The 25,969-nt window shown below is 41.2% G+C and overlaps 1 protein-coding gene across 5 annotated transcripts in view; it reads right to left on the bottom strand.

Moving 5' to 3' along the window:
• MGRN1 (mahogunin ring finger 1) overlaps nt 1-17,649 on the bottom strand; it is a 118,595-nt gene extending 100,946 nt beyond the window's left edge. For 2 of the 5 annotated variants that reach the window (XM_074196283.1, XM_074196286.1), the window contains exon 1: nt 16,829-17,073. In XM_074196283.1, the coding sequence (XP_074052384.1) occupies nt 16,829-16,916 (88 nt within the window). In that variant the 5' untranslated portion in view covers nt 16,917-17,073. Of the gene's footprint in view, nt 1-16,828; nt 17,074-17,369 lie in introns of those variants that run through there. The other 3 variants (XM_074196281.1, XM_074196282.1, XM_074196284.1) reach the window with 2 other exon arrangements.
• Nucleotides 17,650-25,969: the final 8,320 nt, after the last annotated feature.

Here is a 25,969-nt window from a genome sequence, read left to right as displayed (position 1 = left end):
ATTATGGCAGAGTGTTTATCTGGCCCTTTCCATAGAATCTGTCCTTTTGTTAGATCAAAGGGAAAAATTTTGTGTAGACCTTTTGAAATTCATGCATCTCAAGAGTGGTTTTCAAGTTGTGTATCTGATAAGAGAATCATCCTGCAAAAGCAGGAGGAACTGTTCTGGTTCACTGAATCAGAGCTAAATCCTTCCTTTTTAATACCTTGGTAAAAAAAGACAGCAGTCCTGGAAGAAAATCAGACCTCATTAGTTTTGATAGATAACCAGACATCAGGATCAAAGTAATTTAATGACAAACAAATGTATAACCTAACTTGTTAGGCATCAAAAGGTTTACAATGCTTTGTTTAAACTGTATAAAAATTCTCCAAAATGTTCGGTCAGGGTTGACATTTGAAAGAATGTCATCCACCCATGGGTTTTGGTAAGACCCTAGAGAATTAAACTTCATTTATAAAACTAACTTTGTTGTTTTTGTTTTAGCCAAAGAGAATTATGGTTAATAACACAAACTCCATTTTATTGACAGGCCTTTTAAAACATTAAATCCCCAAACTCAGACTCTGGATATCAAGAAACTTAAGCATTAAAGATATTAATGATAACATTAATGATTAGCTTTCCATTCCCAAACACTGGTGTTAATTTGAGATCCTAAGACATACTTATTAAATAGCTTTATAGTTTGGAGTCCATAATTTGATTTGCTCGACATTTTAAGCAATAATTCAATTCAATTCAGCATATTGATTGGTTGGTGGTTCTTGTCCTTCGTTATGAAAAAGACCAAAATGACATCACTATGTCATGGAAGGGGAAGGGCAGGAAGCCAGCAGCTTGGGAGTCCTTCAGTGGCCTTACCAGTCATGCAATATACGCAACATCCTCTGGTACCATGTGTGTCAGAGGGTGGAGGTAACATAGGAAATAGTGAGCTTTTTAATGTGGAAATACAAAATAAGGGAGGGAAAGGAGGGAAAGAAGTGAAGAAGGAAGGTGGGGGAGGAAGAGAAGAAGATGGCTTTATTATCTGCTACTGGACTTAAGAGGTGAGTCCTATTTGTGTCATTTGTGCCTTTAATAAAAGAGGCAGTATGCTGTGGTGGAAGTGTGCTGGGCTTTGACATACTTTAGTTCAAATCTTGCCTCTGGTACACCCATCTTTTGAATACAGGCAAGTTACTTAGTCTGTAAACCTGGAGCAACCACATCTAATAGGTAGGTTGTAGAAGGGTTAAAATATGCTAGGTGCCCCATTGATAAAATGAAGAACTCTTGGTAAATTTTTGTAATTAAAATGTTTCATGATCAAAATGGTAGCCCTGATTACATGCAGGTGAGCTAACTCAAAAAGCCCTGGGGAGAGTCAGTAATGGGTTAGATTCAGGGGGGGGGGCAGGGGAAGGGAAAGGAAAAAGGAGAAGTAAAGAGAGAGGGAATCCTCAAGTGTATCAGCAAAACTCAAGTAATGTCTATGGTATTAGAAGATACCAAATAATGAAGTGGGTCTATAACTCCAGAATATCAATTTTTAAGCATTCAAGTTATATCAACAACTCTGAACAACACAATAACTAAATATGAATCCAGAATACTGATGATACACCATGCTATTTACCTCCTATCAGAGGGGTGACATTCAAAATGCATATTGAGACATATTTTTAGGCAAAGTCATTGTAAGAATTTGTTTTACTTTCCTATGCTTAGTTGTTGCAAGGGTTCTTTTTCTTTTTTGCCATTGAGGGTTGGGGGTAGGGAAGAAAATAAATGCTTATTAATTTTTTAAAAAAATAAAATATAAGTCACATTAAAAAGAGTCTATCAATCAACTTTCTTTAGTTCCATTCACTATCCCTGTGAGATCACAGACCAAAATTCTCTTCCCTAGCTACCAGTACTCCTTCATATATGCTGAATGTAAGCCTTTCTTTAAGGCAGACGCTATCCTTCTTTTGTATCTGTAACCCTATCCCTATCACTTAACTCACTGCCTGCCACCAAGAAAGCTCTTCATGTATTTTCATTCCTTCATTCTCCAGAATATTTTTCAAAATAGGCAGGAGGGAAGATGTTCTAATTGTAACATACTCTTTCAAATAAACTCATTTACATTAAGGTGATATTAATCATGAGATTTGCCTGGTTCAAAAAATCCATGATTCTAAGTTTCTTTTTTCTTTTTTTTCTTATTAGGATTTTGCAAGGCAAACGGGATTAAGTGGCTTGCCCAAGGCCACACAGCTAGGTAATTATTAAGTGTCTGAGACCAGATTTGAACCCAGGTACTCCTGACTCCAGGGCCGGTGCTTTATCCACTACGCCACCTAGCCACCCCCATGATTCTAAGTTTCAAAAAGGAAGAAGATAAACTAGAGGAAGAGAGAAAAAAAGTAATTTGATGATTAACTTGAATATATCAAATTATGGCTATGGACACCAGAAGCAGCAGTCTTTAGTTTGTGTTTCTGCAAAGAAACTGGTCAAAGAAAGCACAACTCCTGACCAGGGAGTTCAAGTTGAGTACACTACAATGTGTGATCTTTAAAGAGTCATAAACTCTGAATGCACATACAGACACTATATAATGTAAAATGACTTGAGCAAAGCAATTCCCTCTCTGGATCTATGTTTCCTCATCTCTAACCTGAGGGGATTGGACCAAGGATCTCCAGGGCCCACTCCAGGTTAAAGTCGATTTGATGATACTAGAAAAGAAGAGCTCACTAGGCTCTTTCCCAATGTAAATACAAGTTGTTCCCTTCAGGCATTATATGTAACTATAGAAAATCATGGTGGGGGGAGGCTAAGGAAGGAAGAGTCTGATTAATCAAACTTTCTAGTTAATAGATAATTATTACAAATATAATAAATGAATTATCAATTTTTTAAAGAATTGTAATAGCACAAATTATATTTAACACTAAAACTAAACTGAAAACAATCCCAATTTTCTTTGATGTCTCAGAAGATAACTTAGAATTCTTTGGTACCTGAGGATCAGTTTCCAGACCATTGATATCACTATATTGTTAATTTGAAGAGACATAAATGCTGGTTAATATAGTTCTAGTTAATAGAACACCACATAAAAGAGTTCGTTGTATCAATATGAAAGGGGCTATAATATAGCATCTATTTCAAAAGTAATCTTGCAGGAAAAAAGGTCCAGATAAACGGTACAGCTCAAAGAAGCAGGAACTAGATAAAATGTCTCTAAAGTTTATTTTAGATGGAATACTAGTATGCTGTAAAAAAATAAGTTGGCTGATTTTAGAAAAATATGCAAAGATTTGCATGAAATAATGAAAAGTGGAGTAGAACCAAGAAAATGTTGTATACAGTAACAGAAATATTGTTCAAAGAATAATTGTGAAAGCCAAACTATTCTGAGTATTCTAAATATTCAAATCAACTATAAAGGATCTGTGAAGGAAGATGCCATCAATCTCCAGAGAAAGAACTGATAAATAGAAACATATTTCTGAATCTGTGTCAAATTGAGCTCTTCTCTAGAGCTGTGTGAAGGAGAGAAGGCAGTATGGAAATCAAAGTGTAACAAAAAATTAATTTATTAAACAGAAGGTAAGAAAATAAAAAATAATTTAGGAAGTAAAGAATACTCAGAACTAGAAGGCCTAGGAGCAGGAAAGACTCGAGGGAAGGCTAGGTGGCTCAGTGGATAGAAAACGGGCCCTGGAGTCAGGAGTACCTGAATTCAAATCCAACCTCAGACACTTAACAATTACCTAGCTGTGTGGCCTTGGGCAAGCCACTTAACCCCCTAGTCTTGCAAAAAAAAAAACAAAACAAAAAAAACTTAAACTAAGTATTTTAAGTGGATAAGAAGTTTGACATTCAAGGCAGTTACATTCTTGCCTTTTACAAAATCATGAAGACTAAGACTGAAGTACAGTTTGTGAAACAGTTTGGCTAGAATGAAGGATATAAAGGAGGAGTAATGTAAAAGAAGTCTACAAAAGTAGACTGGAGTCAAGACAGCAGAGTTTTAAAGTGCTAGGTTTAATAGTCTGTATTTTGCTCTAAAGGCAAGGTAGGGTCTCAAACACTTGAGCAGGGCGGGAAAATGATAAAAGCAGTGCTTCAGAAAGATTATTTTGGCATCTGAGGATAGATTGATGGTGAAAGAAACTTGAAGTAGAGCAAATAGAAGGCTACTGAATGAATCTAGACAAGCTTTTAAATGGCTCAACTACAGTAGTGGTAATGTAAATGGATAGAAGGACATGGATGAAAGGTATATTATGTTGAGAACTGAACAGATCTCGAAACAAACTGAGTGAAGAAGGAAGAATTAAAGATGATACCCAGAAGTGGGAGGTGGAAAGTGAGTCCTATGTTGGATAGGAGTTTAAAATGCTGACAAAATACCCTGGTGAATATTTTCAGCAGGTCGTTGGTATTGAAAATTAGAGCTCAACAGCGAAATCAAGGCTAGATGACACCTTGGGAGCAAATATAGACAAAAAAAAATTGTTCCTATGGGACCCAGTAAGCTCACCAAGAATTATTCCCCAAAGCCCTCCTTCTTCCACTTAACTGCATTAAAAAAAAAATCAATACATCAATAAAACACACAAAACTGTTTTTACAAGATTAGGTGACTTAGATACTTTCCCTGAATTTCTCCTGCCATAAAATTGGGGGGGGGGGTTAAAGCAGTATTAGAGACATAAAAATTTGAACTTCCTAATTACCATAATTATGATACCAATCCTAGAGGCTGGAAAAGCTCTAAAATTAAATGATATCTAAAGGAGCCAGACCCAAACTTCAGAGTTTCCCGAGTTCAATAATTCAGTTTTTAAAACATTACTGAACATTTACTTTGTGTCCTATCCTACCTTAGCCCTGAAAGGAGAGAAAGGTAAGTTCAATACAGGACAGAACCTTACCCCAAGTTCACTGGAAGAGGATTTAGAAGAGTACCCAGATTACAATTATATAGGATGAGAAGGCACAGATGAGCTATACCCTGAACCAATGGAGGGAAGGCCCATGTCCACCCACAAAATCCTTAATCAGAAGCAGTCCTGAAGTAGATGTATGAATACTTTCTATATCTGAACTCCCATGGAAAAATTAGAGAAAAACAAAACAAGAGAATTAGTAGGATAATGAAATGCTAAACTGAATTCAAGTGTGTGCCAATGTATATGATTCAGTCAATAAATGCCAAGATGACTAAAGAGGCAAAAATCAACAGTCCAGAAGCTGGAATTTTCCAGAATAATTAGATTATTCATAGGATCCTATGATCATAGACTTAGAGTTAGCAGGGACTTTAAAGGCTCTTAAGCTAATACTCTCATTTTATAGGAGACTCAGAGAAATTCAGAAACTATCCACTTTTTTTGTTTTTGTAAGGCAATGGAGTTAAGTGACTTGCCCAAGGTCACACTGCTAGGTAATTATTAAGTATCTGAGGCTGGATTTGAACTTAGGTCCTCCTGATTCCAAGGCCAGCATAGTGCTCTTTTTGTATTTATTTCTTTGTGTGTTGTTGTTATCTCAGCTTACTGCAACCTTCATGCCCATCCTCAACCCAAGCAGGGTCTGTTTATGTATTTATTTCAAGCTCAGAACATTGATTCGCACAAATGAGGTTCTCTCTCTCTCTCTTCTTCTTTCCCTGTCATTGACTACTCCTCCTCTTCCTTCTTCTTCTTTAACTTGGAGGCAATCTAGGTAGTGTAACTTGCTCGCCCAGGGTCTCACAGCTAATAAGTGTACGAGGCTGGATTTGAATTCAGGTCCTCCTGATTCCAGAACCAATCATGCTCTATTCACTGCACCAGCTAGCTGCCCTGCACATGGGTTCTTAATAAATGTTTAATTTGTTGAACTTAATTGCCCAATATCAAAGACAGCAGAGCTCCTAATTTCAAATTTAATTTAGTTTTGCCCCCATGATGCCTCCTTTCAAGTTTTCAGGCTTTGTTTATATTGATATGGTTGAGTTCACAATAATTCATAGCAACAATCAGGAACAATTTTGGGCTGTCTGCAAAGGAGAGTGCCATCTGTATCCAGATAAGGAGCTGTAGAGTTTGAACAAAGTTCAAGGACTATTCCCTTTAATTTAGAAAAAAACAGATATCTTATTGTCTGATCTTGTTACTCTTAGACTTCTTGTCTTAAGGATATGATTTGTCCCTCATCACACCCAATTTGGATCAAGGTACAACATGGAAACAAAGTAAAGACTGACAGATTGCTTTCGGGGGGGCAGTAAGATGGGGGGGAAATTGTAAAACTCAAATAATATCTTTAATAAAAATAAATTTAAAAAACAATAATTCATAGCACCAAATTCACTGAACTAAAATCTCATATTTAGAATACCTTCTGTTGTTTTGTACCTAAAAATTCTAAATCTTAGCATCTTCTTCCCTCTTTTCTACCATTTCATCATCATCATCATCATCATCATCATCATCATCATCATCATCATCATCATCACTGAGGTAATGAAATGGGACTCAATTTTAATTTTTGTGTCATATATGACTATGTCTATGGTCACAGAATTCATCATTCAGTACCCAACTAATAAGTGAAGAGTCTCTGAGCCTTCCAAAAGCTAATTCAGTCTGTCTTAAGGGCTATACAGAACGGTTTGTTTGTTTTTTTTAAGGATAGTAGCATCCCCAGAGCTTATGTTAGGCTTCCAAAGTCTTTGAAAAACTAGGGTTACTTTGATGAATCCTTTAAGTAGAGCATTTTGTAGAGGAACACAAATGTTAAATCTTTTTATGTATTTTTGGGGGACAAATGCAATACTCCAGTTGTGTAGTAGATTGAGGAAAAAAAAAATCTCTAAATTCTTTATGAATTTCATTTTCACTTAAACAACGATTTTGTTCACTGACAACAATTCAATTAAACAGCCACAAGGATGCAGCATCTCTAGCCCACTCTAGTTCTGCTTTACCATTTTGTCAATTTACTGCATTTTTATAGATATAAAACCAATACTACTCAAGCTACCCTTCAACTTTTAAATCCCACTTTTGAAGTCCTACCTGTCTACCCTGTTCTGCTCTGTTCTACCCAAACCAGGATATTAAATGTCCACTAATCCATTCTGGACTTCCTCATGTCCTTTTCTATGTGCTGAAATATTTCTTATTGTTCAAGAGGGAATTCAAATGCTACTTCCTTCATGAAAATTTCCCTGATATTTTCTATAAATGAAAGTTCCTACAGTATTTTGCAGTATCATGGAAAAGTAGTCTAGTCTGCCACATTAGGCACAAATGCTGCCTCAGCTGTTTACTCTCTGTGTGACTTTGGACACACTTAAATGGTCCAGCTCAACAGCATTCCTCTCACTCCATAGGCATCACACTTGTCTCCTCAATGTGTCATTGCATTGGCTGACCCAAGGCCTGAAACGCTCTCCCTCCTCAACTCTCCTCAACTGGAGGATCACTTTCTAGAAGCCTTTTTTTGATTGCCTCAACTGCCAGAACTTCTCCCTTAAAATTTACCTTGTACTGATTTTGTATTTATGAGAGCCAAAAGGGATGTGATGCCTGAGAATCTGCCCAAGGTCAGGAAGATCTGAATTCAAGACTTGTCTGCCTCCTGGTTGTGCAACAGGCAAATCATTCAAGTTCTCAGGGACCCAGAAAACTCTTAAGATCATAAGTTACAAATCAGGTATTCCTCTAAATTGGTAGCATGTGCTTCCTCCCAGGGACTTCCTTACAGCAATGAGATTATTTTGTCTCTACATCTCTCTGAGGACATTTTCTGGCCCTCTCTCCACCCCCCACCCCCAATAGAATGGGAGCTCCTTGTGGGCTGGAACTTGTCTCACTCTAAGTCTTAACACATAATAAATAAATAAATCTTGTTGGTTGATTGAATGCAACTTTCATTTTTAATATTACTTCCCCTTTCCAGACCCTATTTTTGACCAAACCTCTATTCCAGGAACACCTCCAAATTTCTGGAATCATGGTAATACTCCTTATCATTAAATCATTTTCCTGTCCTTCTCTGCCACTTGAAATCCCACTTAAGCTTCAAGGCCCTATGAAGTTTTCCTTGATCCCCTCCTTGGAAATAAGCTCTTCCTGTACAACATTCATAACTTGAAGTACTTTTGCCCTTTTTAAATATTTCTTTCTTATTTTTTATAAGTTTCCTGAAGACAAGGGCTATCTTATTTATAATATTTCCCTCAGTCCTTAAGCATAGTGCTTTGTTAAGTTTGTTGAAATGGCTATACCTCAGTGCTTTAATCATTGTGCCCCTACCACCTGAGCAGAACAGATGACAGAGTTAGCTTGGCAAGCAACCATAAGCAAGAAAAACAATGTTGAGAGAGGAGAGATGTAGGCAGCAACCAAATGGTAACCTACAGAAGGCATGCCAGATGGGACAACCCATTACAACTTGCCCACTGGTGGACAACAAAAGCCATATGAAATTCTAAGCAAAGCTAAAACTCAATTCTTAGAAATATTATATCTAGAGTTAGGGAAAAGTCCCTTTGACTTTTAAAAATGTATTCTCTTTAATCATATACTCACTCAGTCTCTATTAAGTATTTATCACTGGGTTACTGGGGTTTGGCCTAGGATTATGAAAGTGAGAAAGCATTTACTATATTTATAATCGTCTAAGGAAGAAGGAAGATAAGTTAGATGGAGTAGAACTCAGTAAGGTGTTTACAGGATTGTGAGTATTGTCAAGTTGGGAAATGACTTAATCGATATTCCATCTCATAGAAGTTCACATGGGACACAGGAGGAAGGGTAGAGGCTTTAGTGGGGTTAACCCCAGCTCTAGCCAGGTTGAGGTAGAAAAAGTCCAAATGTGACTCGATGGAGTCAATATTCTTAGTGCTGAGAAACAGAGGACTGATTCCCAAGTGATGGGGCAGAGAATATGGGGGGTAGGGGGAGAGGATGGCTCAGTGGGTTTGCAAACACCAGCTCCAGACTAGAGTAACTAGCCCGAGGCCTGTTTGATTCCTTCTAAGCTACCCCCCCTTGTCAAGGTGAATGCCTTTAGGGCTACAGTTTAGCCAGTAAAGGCCCCACCAACCTAAATGTAGCCATATCCCAGGAACCAAGACCTGTAGAGATAAGACTTGGTAATTACTTCTGCATATGCTGTAGCCCCTGCCCACCCAGAAAAATAAAGTTCTTAGTACCAAAGTCCTTGGTGCTGTCAAATGGTTCAGCACTAGAAAGGGTTATAACTATCAGAAGAAATAATGTTAAAGAAAATCCATGACCATCTGCTTTGCCACTGAGCCCTAAGACCCTTTCCATCTGACTTGCAGCTGAAACTACTATGTTGTTTCCCCCCATTAGAGGAGGGTTTCTTGCTTTTCTATCTAGATATCTACATAGCCAGAGATCTCCAGCCACAAGCACAAAACTTTGCCCACAGTGAGTGCTTTTTCATTCATTTGTTCACTCACTTATGTATTCCTCTAAGGGATCCCCTTTCCCACTCTGCTCAGTCTGAGTTGTGAAAACATGGGGGCTCAGAAAGTGATAAGGGTCCACAGTGAGCCCTCATCAATACCCTGGCTTAAGACATGGGAATGGCAGGGTAGGAAAAAACTGACAGCCTCTGCTCCTATGCTAACTCTGGGCCTCTGTTAGACAAAATAGAGTCTCTAAGGTCCCTCCCCTCACCCAATAGACAATCAGGTGCCAAGTCCTATCAATTTTACTTTCTCCATATTTCTCAAATCTATCCCTTAAAGGAACCCTAGCGCAAGCCCTCATCAGATCTTGCGAGGCCAACTATAACAGACTTCTGATTGGTTGTGCATCTAGACTTTTTCCCTCCCTAATCCACACCCTCCACACAACTGCCAAATGGAGATTCCTAGAGCACACTTTACTTCCTGGACCAAGAAGCTTCAGGAGTTCCCCAAAGCCTCTAGAATAGTTCCTTTGTTTGGCATTCAGAGTCCTTCACAATCTGGTCTCTGTCCATATTTCCATGTTGATTACACAGAACTCCTCCTCTAGAATCCAACCACAGTGCTCTAAGTACCATTCATACATGTAATCTGCTGGCTTCGCGGTGCTTATGTTTGTGCCTGACTCTTTCCCTCTTTATCACTTCCTTTTGAACCCCCTTGGAGATCTTGCCAGGGATCAGGTCAATTGCCAGCTCCTTCAAAAGACCCGGACTCTTTACCTAAGTGACCTACAACCCACCTCACCCATTTACTTGTTTTTTATTTTGTATACATTCTGTGTTTACTTATGATATGCACTGAGTGGCTGCAAGGAAACTGTAGAGGGAAAGACATTAGTACATCTAGGGGAAGGCCTGCCACAGAAGATGATCAAGCTGAGTCTTGAAGGTAACCAGAAATTCTAAAAGGTAGAAGTGAGAAGGAAAAATATTTCAAGCCTGGGCAACAGTCAATACAAAAACTTAAAGACAGAAAATGGAGCACCCTGGGTAAGGAACTAGAAAGAGGACAGTAAGGAAGTTTAAATGCCAAGCGCTGAGTTTACTAAGTAGAGAATAATATGGTCAGACCAATGCTTCTGGAAAATTGCTTTGGCAGATGATCACAGAATGGACTGACAGGGATACGAGGCAGAGAAACTTATTAGAAGACCAAATGAGATGGAATGAAAATCTGAACTAGGGAGGTATCCCTGTGAATGGAGAGAAAACACAGAATGTGGAGCCAGAGATGACAAGATCTGATAAGCAGTTAGATATGTGGAGAGTTGAAGACAACATTAAGGTAGTGAGACTGGGACTGGAAAGATGGCAGTATCCTCTTTTTTTCAGAACAGGTGAGTTTGGGGAAAAAAAGATGATGAGTTCTATTTCAAGCATGTTAAATTTAAGATATTTGGGGGATATCTAGTCTGTAGTATCCACAAATAAAGCTCAAGAAAGAGAATAGACTTGGATAAAGATTTCTGAGAATCATCAAGATGGATAATATTAGTGAATGGCTGGATGATAGTTGATAAGGAGCAGACCAGAACATTAAGTGAAACAAATGAGATAAAAGTAGAGACAAATGAGAAGATCTAAGGGGACAAAAATGGATAGTGGGCATGACACAGATGAATATCTAGCAGAATACTGAGAAAAGGAAGTCAGATCTGTAGGAGGAGAATCAAGAGAGAGCAATGTCCTGAAAACTCAGAAAGAAGAGAGTGTCTAGGAAGTGACTAATAGTGTCACATAGTGCAGAAGGGTCAAGAATGATAAGGATTGAAAAAAAAGATCATAATATATAACATCCTGTCATGATACTATAAGGGTTTTAAAGGGCTTAGCTTCAAGCCATCTCACCGAAAAGATCCATTTGCTTTTGGGATTCCTTTTATATCTCCAAACCCCAGGAATCAGACTACTTCTATCCCAAAGGTGAAGGAGATTATTTTAGTACTAGTTAGCAAGAATAGTTTGTCAAAACTGAAAACTGCCAAATCCCCTCTTCATCATCTTATGTGACTTCTTTAATTATTTCTTCATAGTATTGCTGGACTTCTGTCCATGGGTTGCAGGCTCCCTGTCTCCAACTGGGTGAGGTCCACCTAAAGGCAGCTTCTTACTGCTTGCCCCCCCCAAGCAAAAATTCCTAGTTCTATCTGTTTGTGTCTGTTCTTTCTCTATCTGTTTCTTGGCCCAATAAAGCAAAATTTCTACCTTCCTTGTTCATTTCACTTTACTGTTACATTTTTTTGGCCACTAAAAAAAGAGAGAGAGAGAAAGGGAAAATGGTTATGATACCAATAGGAATTGTCTTTAAAACATCTCTAAAACAAGAACTAGAGAAAAGGGAAAGAAGCTCCTTAAAGATCTTGTCTTTTCTTTCTTTTGCAATCCTTTTGCACATAATACATTGCTCAGCACAAAGAAAGCCCTTACTAAATGTTGTTGATCCATAGTAAAATGGAAAAGGGCCTAAACATGCAGGAATACAAAAAAGTAGGGTTTAAAATATTTTCAACAGTTATAAAAAACAAAACAACCTTTTTTAAATTACCTCCTTCAGCCCCAACACACACACACACACACACACACACACACACACACACACTCTCTCTCTCTCTCTCTCTCTCTCTCTCTCTCTCTCACTCTCACTCTTCTCTCTTCTCACTTTAAAACACTTCAATATAATTTCAATGGTCTCAATCCTCTTCATTGTCTCAAGGTTTCTCCTTATCATTCCAGTCCATTCTCTATACCTCTGCCAAAGTGATTTTCTTCAAGTATAGATCTAATCTTCACTCCCCATTCAATAAATTCTAATGTATCCCTGTTGTCTCTAGAATAAAATATAAATTGTTAGCTTTTAATGCCTTTCACAATCTGACCTGAATCTGCCTTCTAGTCTCATTAAATATTATTCACCTCCTGCACCCTACTGCCCAGTCAAACTGGCCTTCTCTATTCTTGGCATGTGACAGCCACTCCATCTCCCAAGTTCATGGCTTCACATCCCTGAATGAGCTCCCTAGTCACTTGTGCCACTTGAAATTCCTCACTTTCAAGCTGCAGCAGTTCAACACCAACTTCCACACAAAGCCTTTCCAGATCTCCCCAGTCGTTAATATTCTTTTTCCCAAACTATCTAGCACTTTAGCTACTTTTATTTCTTTTTCATTTGTACCTGCTGTCTCCCTCATTACAATGTAAGCTTCTTGAGAATAAGAATTTCTTCATCTTTTGTATTTGTATTCTTAGAATCCAGCACAATGCCTGACAAAGAAATGCTGGTCGACTCATTACCAACCAGGAAAAATCCAGAGTTGGGTAAGCATACATTGTAATTAACAAATAATCCTGGTCCCAGCCCCAAAAGCTTAGAACAGTGGTCTGGGCTGGCAGCATTTTGGGGGTTTGTAAAACTTAAAATAATGTTGAAAAGGTCAATAAACCATAAGAAATATGAACTTTTCACTGGCCAAGTTATTCCATGATCAATCTAAAACATCTTTCTTGATTTCTCCAGATTTATCTAGTCATCCAAGGCCATCTTACATATATATATTTAGAACAGAGTAAATCATCTGAGGAGTTCAGAATGATGTTTTACTGTAAGAAAACTAGCAATAAAAACATAATGAACTCAAAGTCTAAAGTCATGATTATAACCTCCCACTACCATATAAAATCATCTAAGACTAAAGATCATTTTTAGATTCAAGAACATCAACAAGCCACAGCTTGTTCAGGCATCAAGATAACTACAAAGGAGGTAATGTCTACTGTATAGAAGAACATACACTGGCCCTATCACTAGCTGTATGACCATAAGCAAATCAGCTCATCTGAGCCTTAGATTTCTCTTTCCAATGGCAATAACAACATCTGCCTCACCTATCACACAAGAATGCTGTGAGCATTTAATGGGATAATATATCCAAAGAAAGCATTTTGAAAAATGTAATGCAGTCTTTTTGTCTGTTTTTTTCAAACTGAGCCCACCACATTACAAGTTTCCACTTAAAACACCTAGTTCCCTTAGGCCCACTTGGAATAATTCAGCTTCAAGCAAAATATTTTTTAAAATTATATACATCTGTAATATATTACATTATATATTCTTTATACTTGAAATATATTATTAAATATTATATATACTATATATTGTTTAGAAAATATATTATATATATACATATATGTTTTTCATTTATGTATTTATACCCTAACTAGTGTGTGGTCACAAACACTTCATAAGAAACATAGCAAGCAGCCATTGTGAGGAATTTCATACAACAGGCGAAGCAGATTCCCCAGATTTCAGGCCAATATTACTCCCTCTCATTATTCAGGAAGGGAAAAAGATATTACCTTGTATTCCAGAAAAATGTCCCATGGAGGGGTGGCTAGAGTGGATAGAGTACCGGCCCTGGATTCAGGAGGACCTGAGTTCAAATTCAGATTCAGACACTTATTAATTACCTAGTTGCATGACCTTGGCCAAGTCACTTAACCCCATTGTCTTGTAAAAAAAAATTGTCCAGACTGGTCATAAAATCATCAACTCTATCATTCATTCAATTTAGGATTGCAGCTACTGAAAATTCTCTTATAGAATCTGTAGAGCTCCTAATATCCCCTTCTCAGACAATTCCTCATCATGCTGCCCATGATCCCACCATTGTTTTCATCTTAGCCCATTGTAATATTGGACTCCCCTCCCTGACTCCTCTAGTTCTGAAAGCAGAACTTTTGCTTTATCTTGCTAGGAGCCAGGCTTCCACAACATTTCTTAGTCATCTCCATACTAGTGTAACTTACTTGCTAGCCTACTTTCTAGCTCCCATTCACTCAGTAGAATTTATGTTCCCTGAAGACAAACAAAGATCATCTTTTCTGTTTGCATCTGTATCTCTAGTGCTTGGCACAGTTCCTGTCACAAAAAAAAAGACTTATCTATCTATCTATTCATTCAATCCTATGTGCTTAGAGCTATGAGACTCATCACATAAGAGACAAAAGGTCTGGGAAGGTGAACAATCACTGAAACTCACTATTAACCAGAAACAGATTGGTAGAGGAAAATTATTTGAAAAGACAGCATGAGTCTTGAGATTGGCAGAGCCCAAAAGGGGAAGGATCATTCTGAATATATTTAAAATCACTTATACTGTGTGGAAGAACTGTTTATCTGACAAGGAAAAGAGGATCTGATCCCAGAGATTTCAAAAAGTAGATACTCTTTTGGCTTTGCCCAGTGTGAAAAAGCAACAAACAATACCACTTTTTCCAACCTCCTTTCATCCACCTTTGAATTCTGAGACAGATTAGTTTTCTTTTAAATAATGATTTATTCTGTGGCAAGATCTTATCCTACCTGATATTAGGAAACTACTGATAAGTTGCAATGCACCCTGCTAAAGGTATAAATAAAATACAAGGCTATATCCACCATCCTTCAGCACCACCACCTAGAGAGACAAAGGCACTAAGATCATATCAGATGAATTTGATCAATCAATACCAGGTGCCTGGAAGTCAATATTCTCCTTGTGCCTGAAGATCATAGCAATATGTTGGGGGAAAACTAAGCTTTTCCCACAACTCCAGTCCCTCCCCCTACAAACAGTTCCTGGGTGCCCTTTTCTCCCAAGACAGCACCTGCTCAAGGTATATTTAAAATATGGAAGATTTGGAGCACCTGATCTGGGTTCCTCCAAGGTCCCCAACTCCCCTTATCATAGTCAAAGACATTCTTCACCAAGGGTCCCTCACAAAAACACACCCTTGGTCTCTTATCAATTAGTTTTTATCAGTATCTATGAGAATAGGCCCAATCATCCCCATTCCCTACTTTTGTGAACTCTTGCAGTTTTGAAAAAGATCAGGAAACAATGCCCCAGGAAACAATTTCACAACTTGGTATTCTAACAGAAGGAAGTCTGCTGCAGTGGGGAAAACCTCAAGATGGCAGATTGAAGAGATAGGAGCAAGAACAAAAATACTTTGGGCTCAGTGACAAACTGGATGAAGAGGAGGCGGGTAAGGCTGTGGGTCTAGATTTATGGGAAATTAAGTGACAGGATGGATGGAAAAGTGATTTCCATAGCGGTTCTAGTAGGATTTCAAGGAGGGGAGGGCACAAGAAGTAATGGTCCCAAATAGAAAGCCAAATAGAGATGATGCCAATGAATAACCTCAAAGAAATCTTCATGAAGGTAGGAGAGATGAGGGGAGACAGAGAGAGAGAGAGAGAGAGAGAGAGAGATAGAGAGAGAGAGAGAACAAAACAATGGATTGGGAATCAGAGCACGGTAAATTCTGACTCCTACCTAGTTATTACCCGTGTGACCTTGAGCAAGTAACCACTTAACTCCTATGGATTTCAGTTCCCCCAAAAGTAGGTTACACCTTCCAAGGCAAAAATCTGTGATCCCAAGTCCCTTCAAGGATTGAAGAAGGTGAACTCCACTACTCTTAATTCCTGGGAAGGGAATCAGGAAACCTAACTATTAAACAGAACCTAGATTGGCTTCAAACAATTGGTCTGCCTCACAGTCTGGTGCCGACCGGCACAGTGTGTAGGCATGTGTTTCAAACTGGGGCTTTATTTATTTAAAGGGTGCGCGGAGGGGGAGGGGAGCCTCTGTCCGTTTTGACTCCGGTCTGGGGGAAGAAGGTTAGTATAAGGGTTCTGCGTCAATCAGTGAGTTTTGTATTCACCGAGCCCTGGAAGCGTCGCGCGTCTGAGGCCGGTGACGGGGCAAGTGGCCCACCAGGGTTCCCTGGAGAAGCTGGACCAGAAAGCTGCCCCGGGAGGGGGCAGGTCCAGCCCCGGGGGGGGGGGCAGATCCAGCCCCGGGAGGGGGGGCAGGTCCAGCCCCGGGGGGGGGGGCAGATCCAGCCCCGGGAGGGGGCAGGTCCAGCCCCCGGGAGGGGAGCAGGTCCAGCCCCGGGGGGGGGCAGATCCAGCCCCGGGAGGGGGCAGGTCCAGCCCCGGGTGGGGGGGGCAAATCCAGCCCCGGGGGGGGGCAGGTCCAGCCCCGGGGGGGGCAGGTCCAGCCCCGGGGGGGGGGCAGGTCCAGCCCCGGGAGGGGGGGCAGGTCCAGCCCCGGGAGGGGGGGCAGGTCCAGCCCCCGGGAGGGGAGCAGGTCCAGCCCCGGGGGGGGCAGGTCCAGCCCCGGGAGGGGGCAGGTCCAGCCCCGGGGGGGGGGCAGGTCCAGCCCCGGGGGGGGGCAGGTCCAGCCCCGGGGGGGCCGCGGGGGCAGGTGGGGGAGGGGCCCCGGGGACGGACAGCGAGCCAGGGCAGGTGGCTCGGGAGGGCACTTGGGCCGACAAGGAGGCTCGGGGAGGAAGCGCTCACCAGACTTGGGAGGGTACCGATAGGCCGAGTTCGCCTGGATGTCGATGTCCTCCACCCCGGCGATTCGGCGGCTCAGGATGGACCCCATGGCGCCAAGGACGGGGGAAGGGCCGGCGGCGGCTCCGGGGGGCCCAGGGGAGCCGGGAGAGTCTCACACGGGCATAATCCGGCTGGGGTCCAAGCTGCCCGGCCCCAAACACAAACACCCACCGCGACTGCGGCGACGGAGGCGGCGGCGGCGGCGGCGACGGCGGCAGCAGCGACTCCGCCCCCTTCTCCCCACCCCCATCGCGGCGGTTGGCTCCTACGCCACTGCCCTCTCCACTCCGGCTCCCTGACCCAGGGAGCTTATGGGAAAGAAAGTTCCCTCGCCGCTGAGTGAGCCCGCTCACAACGTGGGAATTTCGCCTCTGGAACTACAAGTCCCAGAAACCCCCACCACCCGAGCCTGCTAGACTGTTGACATTCATTCGGAACTATACTAAAGGAACTAAAACGCGAAGGGGATAAACAAACAACCTTTCCTCCTCCGGTCCCTTACCCTGCCTTCCTTCTTAAGATCCAGCGCGTCAGCATTCTTTATAATTTGAGTTGCCATGTTCCCTTTGAGGAGAATATCCATTAATCAAACGCAGCTCTTCCATTTGTCCCCTCTAATCGAAAATCCCCTCCGTTGCACGGATGGTTCCCTCCGTTTACCGGGGGTCCGGTTCTGCTAGGCAGGGCCGGCAGAGGGTGCTTTGGCACTTTTCACCTTGTCTGGGAACGAAGGGGGCTGGGCCAGAGCCGAAGTTTTCGAGGGGCCCCGCAGAAACTCCAGCAAATGCGGTAGCGGTGACCGTGCTGCCCGGCACCGGCGCGTCCGGGGAAACGCGTGGCTTGGACAGCCCCGCGCAAAGCCCGAGCTCTCGGTTTACCGATGAGCACGCTGAGACGCGGCAGAGCTGGAACCAGGCCAGGCTTCGCTCACCGGCTGCCGGCGAGCTCGGACCTACTCCCACCTCGCAATTCCACGATCTGCAATCAGGCCACAAAGATTTATTCAGCATCTTCCAAAGCGCCACGCACGAAGCTCGCAGGAGAGGAGCTCGCAGGGGAAGAAGCTTTAATGTCCTAGGTGTGGGCATTCCCTCCACTGGGGCGGGCAGATCGCAGCCGATTTGTGATTTGATCGAGAATCTTCTAGGCTTGTTATGGCAAAATGCCAATCACTCTGCAGATGCATCGGGGTTTTTTTTAGATTAAAAAAAAAAAATTTTTAGGGGCAACATTGAGCTGCCAGAGCCTTCAGGAGCCCACGGTTGCTCTGCCCAGCAATAAAACACTGGAGTATGTCTTGAAAAAAATTATACCCGTGCTAGGACTATAGATTGAGTCATTGGGAGATTTCATTGATAATCCAGTCTGTGACGCAAGTATCTATAGGCATTATGTTGAAATCTTCATAGAACTTTCTATGTAGATAAGTAGATACATACTGATATAATTATATTCACATAGGCATATATATATGTATGTATGTTTGTATATGTCAAGCTACATAAAGAACACCTTGGGCATGATTAGGAAGGAAGATACTGACATTAAAGAGGAGCTGGGGAGGCTTCCAGGAGAAGGTGACATTTTAGTGGAGACTTCCAAGAAAGCCAGGGCTGAGGAGGGAGAGCCTTCCAAGCTTGCAAAGAATGGCCACAGTCAAAAGATGGAATGTCTTATTGGTGGGGATTCAGTCTTGCTGAATGGAAGACTACATGGTGGGGATCTTGGTGGGGAGTAAGACTGGAAGGCAGGAGAGGGCTAGGTATTGAAAGGGTTTTGAATGCCAAGCAGAGTAGCTTGCTCCTGGCGACAATAGGAAGCTGTTGGAGTGTGTTTATAGATAAGTTGTCATGCATAGGATATATTTCAAAATAGCCAGACCCAATTGTAATAAAAAAAAAAAATAGCTAGCACTTAACACAGCACTTAAAAGTTTGCAAAGCCCTTACTTCGTAATTCATTAGTAGCAGCTTGCCTCAAGGGATAAAGATAACCAGTGATTAGAGTATAATAACAGACAGAAGCAGAATGTTGGAACTGAAAGAAATGTCAAGCATCTATCTAGTCATTTTACAAAGGAGGAGATATAGATGCCCCAGAAATTAATTTGCCAAACTCATGCAACTAAATAATGGACAAGAAAAAACCACCATTCATCAAAATTTACTTTTTTTATTTTAAAAATTTATTTAAGGCAATGGGGTTGAGTGACTTGCTCAAGGTCACACAGCTAGGCAATCATTAAGTGTCTGAGGTAGGTCACATTTAAACTCAGATCCTCCTGACTCCAAGGTCATTGCTCTATTCATTGCACCACCTAGCTGTCCCAAAAATTTACTTTTAAAGAGTCTTTATTACAATTAAAAGACTTCCAATAGCTGTATACAGATTAGCATTCTAACTTCAAGAATTTTATAGTCTAATTATGGAGGAAATAACTTGTATAAAATAATAATAATAATGTAATGTGAAAAAGGAAAGAATGTTATGGAATATGGTTAAGCTAAGAGCATCACAGAAGAAGTGGTTGGCACACAAGTAGGCACTTAAATGCTGACTAAGAGAAGGTAAGATCTTGCACTAAGTCTTGAAAGAAATGCAGGATTTTGGTAAAGAAAATCTTAGAAGAGAGAGGCAACTAGATGGCACAGTGGAGAGAGCACTGGCCCTGGAATCAGGAAGACCAGAGTTCAAATATGACCTCAGACACTTAATGATTGCCTAAAAAAATTTTTTTACGTTTTTGCAAGGCAAACGGGGTTAAGTGGCTTGCCCAAGGCCACACAGCTAGGTACGTTGCCTTAAATTTAAAAAAAGGGAAAATCTTAGAAGGCAGAGAAGAGAACTGAGCTACATAGAAATGGGGGGGAAAACCCCCATCATTCCCAATGAAAGTTAGATTTCCTAGGAAAAGGCTAAAAAAGATTAGCTAGATTATTTAGTATCCACTGAATCAGCAAGGTTAGCAGGGTATCCTACCAGTATCAAAGACACAATTTTAGCTATTTCAGATCTTCAGAGAGGTAGGAAAAATCAGAGTCACATAAGATACATACCAAAATAAGAGACAGTTTCCCTTGTTTTTATGTGACCTTTAGAAAACCTCTGGCTTCTTTGTGTCCCAACCCATTGTTTTATAGGATTATAAGGGGTGAGGACAAAGTTGAACAATATACACAACCAAAATGTATAGAGTACATTGAATGAATAAAAATTCTGGTCTCTAGGAAAATAAAAAGGTGTGTTACTGTTGTTGGTTTAGTATTATTCATAATAATATAAATAACATAAACCAATGCCTGAATTTCCTTGAGCAGTCTGGGCTTGTAACAGGGCAGGTGGTAGGATGGAAGAGAGAGAGAAGGGAGCTGTCGGCGCCTAGAAACAACTGATGGCCCCCACAATCTACTACCATCATGAACAAAAATCAGCCACAGAGAAGAGCAGACTCAGTCACTGAAAACTGGGGCCCCCTCTGTCAGGCCCCAGCCTAGCTGACTGAGGAATCCAAAGTCCAGTCTCCAGGGCAAATCATTACTTGCTGAAAACAATTTTGTTTTCCTTTCCTGTCATATCCCCTCCCTTAGGGCCCCCATGTTTTGCTGTCAAGTAGGTCCAGTGGGAAAACAAGCCAGCTCAGAGCTCTAGAGTAGGACCCGGGCTTGTGAACTTTGTTTCAATAAATACCACCCAGAATGAGTATTGACTCACAGCCTGGGAGAGTTTCCTCTTTTCATTGCTGGCACCCACTTGCCTGGCACCTTGTGTTGCCCCTTCAAGAAAGAAAAACAAATTATGAAGGAGGGTTCTGCCTCCTTTGAAAAGAAAAGTGTCTTGTTGGCCTGCTTGCCTCTCTGGCCCTCATTCCCACCCTGTGGTAGCCTGGTGATCGCCTTTCTCCCACCCTTTCCCCACCAGCTTTGCCAGGAGGATTGGCTGCCCTTCAATTCCTTACACCAGATCCTTGCCTGGCAAAGGCTTCTCTCTAGCTCGCCAGGGCTCACTGAATTCATTCTTTGTTCTCACAGACTCTGCTAAGGCTTCGTTTCCAGGTCTCCTGCATATAAAGCTATGGTCCAGTATCTTAGGGAAATCTGGTCCGAATCCCAGTGCCATCACCATACCACAAAGAAGCTAAGCATTCCTTGGTGGTGCAATCCCAAGAAATGATGAGAGATACAATAAAGAACCAAGTTCAAAATCGTGTATAGACAGGATTATTCTCGTTCTACCTGGCAGTTCCATAAGATGGATAGCTTCTGCTCTTTTGAAGTCTAAGGCCTTTGCTCCCTGTCCCTGCTTTTGGAGCTTCTAGAATCAAGCATTCATATCAGCTTGTCATCTGTTGCTGCTTAGCAACAAGATTATATGCCTCTTACTCCATTCCAGTCAGCCCACAGTGACTGGCAGATTTCTCCCAGAATCCAGAATGCAGAAGGTGTGCCAAAACAATGTCTCCCATTGTCCCCAGAGGCTTTTCAAAGTCTAGCCAACCTGCCTCTTCCATGTCTCCTGTCTGGCCAATCAGTTACCTGTCAGGAATAAGCTTGTGGGAGCTGTGACGTGAGAGTTCCCAGGTGAGGTTGCCTTTGTAGCACCTGAAAAAATAATAATAATCAAAATAATTCTAATCTAATTTAACAAACTAACATGTTACAAATTTTTACATCACTATTTCCCTTCAAAGCCAACTCTCCCCAACCAAAGAGTAAAGAAAAAGAACTAAAAAATCTTGAGATTGCATATTAAAATATAATATTCCATATCCATAGTTCTTCTACCTCTTAGCTGAGAAGAGGGAGATGCTCAGCAAGCATGTATTAAGTGCCTAATTATAGGCACTCTAGGAGCTTATACTGCTACATATAAAGTGATCAATCAACAAACGTTTTATCATTTGTCAGCAGTAGGCTAAACACTGATGATTAGAAGACAGGAACAAAACAGGAGCTGCCCTCAAGGAGCTAATGTTCTAGTCAAGAGCATAAATGATAAATAACATCTACATTTTAGGTGGAAATAGGACCCGTTATCAACCAAGGGGATCAGGAAAGGTTTTTTTTTTGAAAGAGGTTTCACCATAAACTTAGCCTTGATGAACTTAGAGATTCTAAAAAGTAGAAAGGAGCTCAAAGTACATTCTAAGCATGGGGGTAGGAGGATGGCTCATGCACAGCCACAGAGACAGACGATGCAATCTCAAGTTTGGGGAATAGCAGGTAAACCAGTTTGGCTAGAATTTGGAGCATATGAGTATTGTTTCTACAGCCAGACGATCTAGGTTCAAATCCTTGTTTTGATGCTTATTCTTCTGCATGAACTTGAGCAAGGCAGCCTGGTTTTTTTCCTCTATAACCAGAGGGCATCAGAAGCAATAGCCACTAAGGTTTCTTCAGGTCTAGAGTGATTTTCCCAGCTATGATTCAATAATGAATAATGTGAAATAAATAGGCTGGAGTCAGTTTTTTTATGCCAAGTTGAGAAAGTTCTGTTTATCTTAGAAGTAAATAAGGTTCATGAGTCAAAAAATCATAAACAATCACTAATCCTTATATAAGGATCCCTGTAAATGGCATATTGCCTTGGTTTTAAAATATAACCTGATCATGTTTTATTGTATCTTTATGTTGTAAATTATTTCCCAATAATATTTTAATCTGGTGGCAGCCTGTTTGACATCTCTGTCACATAGTACATAGTGCTTTAAATCACAAAACCATTTCATAAGTCTGTTATATAATTTTTTTCTCTCAACAGTTGGATTTTACAGATAAAGAAGTTGAGGCTCAGAAAGGAAAAGTGAAAAAAGTGATAGATGCATTTGGGAATCTGATGCCTGAGATCAACCTCCAATGTCTAGTGTTTGACATGAGTAGTGTTTTCTGGCAGTTTTGAAGCCTTTTGAGCAGCCCTTCATGGATGCACATTTGTTTACCTCTAAATTTCAGGGATCCAAGTCTCTATTGCTGTGAGCACACTGACTCTTTCTAGCGACACTAATCACAATTCTTTTCTTTACAGTTTAGAGCCTGGGTTCCTATGAGTAAAAAATACATTATCTTTCTTCCCCACAATCATTTCCACTTAGCAATGCTGGCCCAGGTCTCAAAACCTTTCTACCTGTGGGTGACCTGCCATAGTGAAGCTTGTACATCACTGGCATAGTTTTTGAGAAACCAAGATCACCTCGTTGCATCAGGGTAAGACTAGTGTAGCACTCACCACAGATACAAAGTCTCTGTGTGATCCTGGACAAGTCACTTCACCATTGTTTGCCTTAGTTTTCTCATCTATAAAATAACCTGGAGAAGGAAATGGCAAACCACTCCAGAATCTTTGCCAAGAAAACCCTGAATAGAGTTACCCCCAAATGGGGTCCTAAGAGTTGGGCACAATTGAAACACCTGAACAGTAACAACCACCACTATTACCATCACACACACACACAGATATATATATATATATATATATATATATATATATATATATACACATACACAAACATGTAACATTTACACACACACACACACACACACACACACACATACACACTTAGCTTTTAGTGGACTCACCTTAAAGGAGCATAAATCTGATGCTGAAGGAGACCTCACAAGATATCTAAGTCCATTTCCCTCATTTTATACTTAAGGAAACTGGAGCCCATGTAGAGTTAAGTGATTTTCCCCCAAGGTCATAGGATAGATTTGAACCTAGAGCCAAAGCTCTTATCATAGCATTTATTGTTGAAACACATAGGCTTAGAATGTAAGAACCACCCTCCCCTCACTTCTCTTGGGTTAATCATCTAATTCAGGAGTCTATGAAGTCTGTACCATGAGGCAGGTTTATTTATAGGAGAGCATAATTGTCCTTTGATGGCAAGATTACCTATGGATGTGTCCCAAACATCTAATTTCTCTAAAGAAATCACTAATGATTATTTTATCTAAAGATTTCTCTATTTATCTTTATCCAATATGATGAACACTTGGGATAACCAAGAATTAATCATGTCCTGAAGGGTTATCTTGTAAAATGGTCTTCTAGGTATGAAATTTAAACTCTGCCCCCTGGATTCCTTCAAGGGGTAATTCAAATGTCACTTCTTAATACAGACCTTTTCTGGTTTCTCTCCCCAAGCTGTAAGCATTCCAGAAATCTCTCCCCCTCTTGAAATTAGTTCGAATTGTTTGGTACCTATATTGTTTTGACTTGCTTAAACCCATTTTATATTCCCTCCCTCTCTCCCCTTCTCCTTCTAGAATGCAGTTCCCTAAGGCAATAACTGTCTCATTTTGGTCTCCATATTCTCAGACCTTAGAATCTGGCATACCTAGTAGGTGCTTAGTAAATGATTATTGAAATGAATTGGATTTCCTGCCTCTTCACCTTTGCCCTCTTTGCTTTTCTCAGACTGAAAGACCTTCCTGCCCCACCGCACCCCCTTTTCAGAATTTTTCATACAGAAATTCTGGATTATTCCATTCTGTGGTAATTATAGCAGCTATATTGCCTTATTACCATTTCACTTGTGTCTCCCTAACTAAATTGTACCTTATATTGTCCTACTTTCCATCCCAGAGGACAGAGTAAAGTGATCAATATATAGATCAGAGAGCTGGATGGGAAACTCTAATACCTATGCTCTGACCCTTTAAATTTGCTGACACGTGCTGTGAATGGCTTCTACAATGGGGATGGGGGATGGTCGGTTAGAGGTGATATACCTATCTATAGAAATGCACACACACAATTACACAGATACACACATTTACATACATGCATGCATACATTACATTGTATAGCATGTTACAGTTTAGAAAACATTTTAACCTACATTCTCCTGAAATAGATATAAGGATTATATCTATTTCAGAGATGAGGAAATAGGGAAAAAAAAAGTTTTCTTTAGGGACTGGCCCAAGGTCAAAGAGTAAGAAGCAACCTAAATCTTCTGACCTTTGAGACTAATAATATTCTTTGTACGATATAATCTTTTTTTCTATCGCTCCACTTTTCAGTTCAGTCCAAATCACATAAGAACACTGCTCCTGTTGGTTCCAAGACCCTGGGTTTCTGGGTTTGTGACTCCCCCACCCACCTTAAATTGTCACCTCTGGAAAGGGAAACGTTTGGGTGCTTCCTGCCTTAGCTGGGAGAACCAGGGGTAGGTAGGCAGATCTAATTTTCCTGGCAACCTCTGGATGCAGGGAATCATTCCTCACTGCACTGCCCCAGTTTCAAATGAGGACAAAGCAGGGTTTGCTTAGTGGCCGGGTAATGGGGCTGGAGCATCCGCTACATCTGTCGCCTGGCTCCAGCTCTCCCACCTCTTCTCTTTGTTATTGTGCTGGAGCAACGCTGCCCCTGGAATCTCTCCCTTCTACATAAACAGGAAATCGCATGTGCTCGATTGTAAACACTGTGCGCTTTTCTCAGCGTTTCTGCCATGCTGGCTGGAGTCCCAGAACCAGGGCCACGTGACTACAACCCCCACGGCCCCCAGCCCAGTTCCCACCTCTGCCATAAATTCATTGGGGGCACCAGATTTGTTTACCTTATATGGTAAGGTACTAACACCCCGTTGCTTTTCATTGGAGGAGTCCGTGTTCACTCATTTGACATCATTTTTAACAGAACTATGCAAATAAACAAAGGGTTTCTGGGACCTGTAGTCAAGGAAAATTGCTCCTGAAATTGTTACCCATGGGGCTTGCAGCCGGGCTTTAGTCCCTGCAATGGTGGGGGGGGGGGAGAAAGGGAAGTGGACTTTGGAGTCCCTGAGACCATGACACCCCCACACACATAAAAGATTTTGCTTCAGAAAACGGGGGCCATGGAAAGGGAGAAGAACCTGGGGGTGGGGGGCCCGAAGACAAATAATGAAGGATTTAGAAATTGGTGGGTTTTTCTGGGGCCCGTGTTCATCATGCAAATTCTCGCGGGCAATTCTGTCACCCAAGCCCAACCCCCCCCCCCCATCTCATCATTCCAGAGGAGGCGAGGAAGAAGAAGAGTCCTTGGGCCCAAAGCCCCGGTCCAGCCACGTCGGAGGCGCAGCGCTCCTTTGTCTAGCGAGGTGTCGGAGCCAGAGCGTAGCCA

This window comes from Macrotis lagotis, chromosome 8 (assembly GCF_037893015.1).
Source record: "Macrotis lagotis isolate mMagLag1 chromosome 8, bilby.v1.9.chrom.fasta, whole genome shotgun sequence".
NCBI classification, from domain to species: domain Eukaryota; kingdom Metazoa; phylum Chordata; class Mammalia; order Peramelemorphia; family Peramelidae; genus Macrotis; species Macrotis lagotis.
Note: the sequence above shows the minus strand (reverse complement) of the source record. Positions and strands in the feature narration are given on the sequence as shown.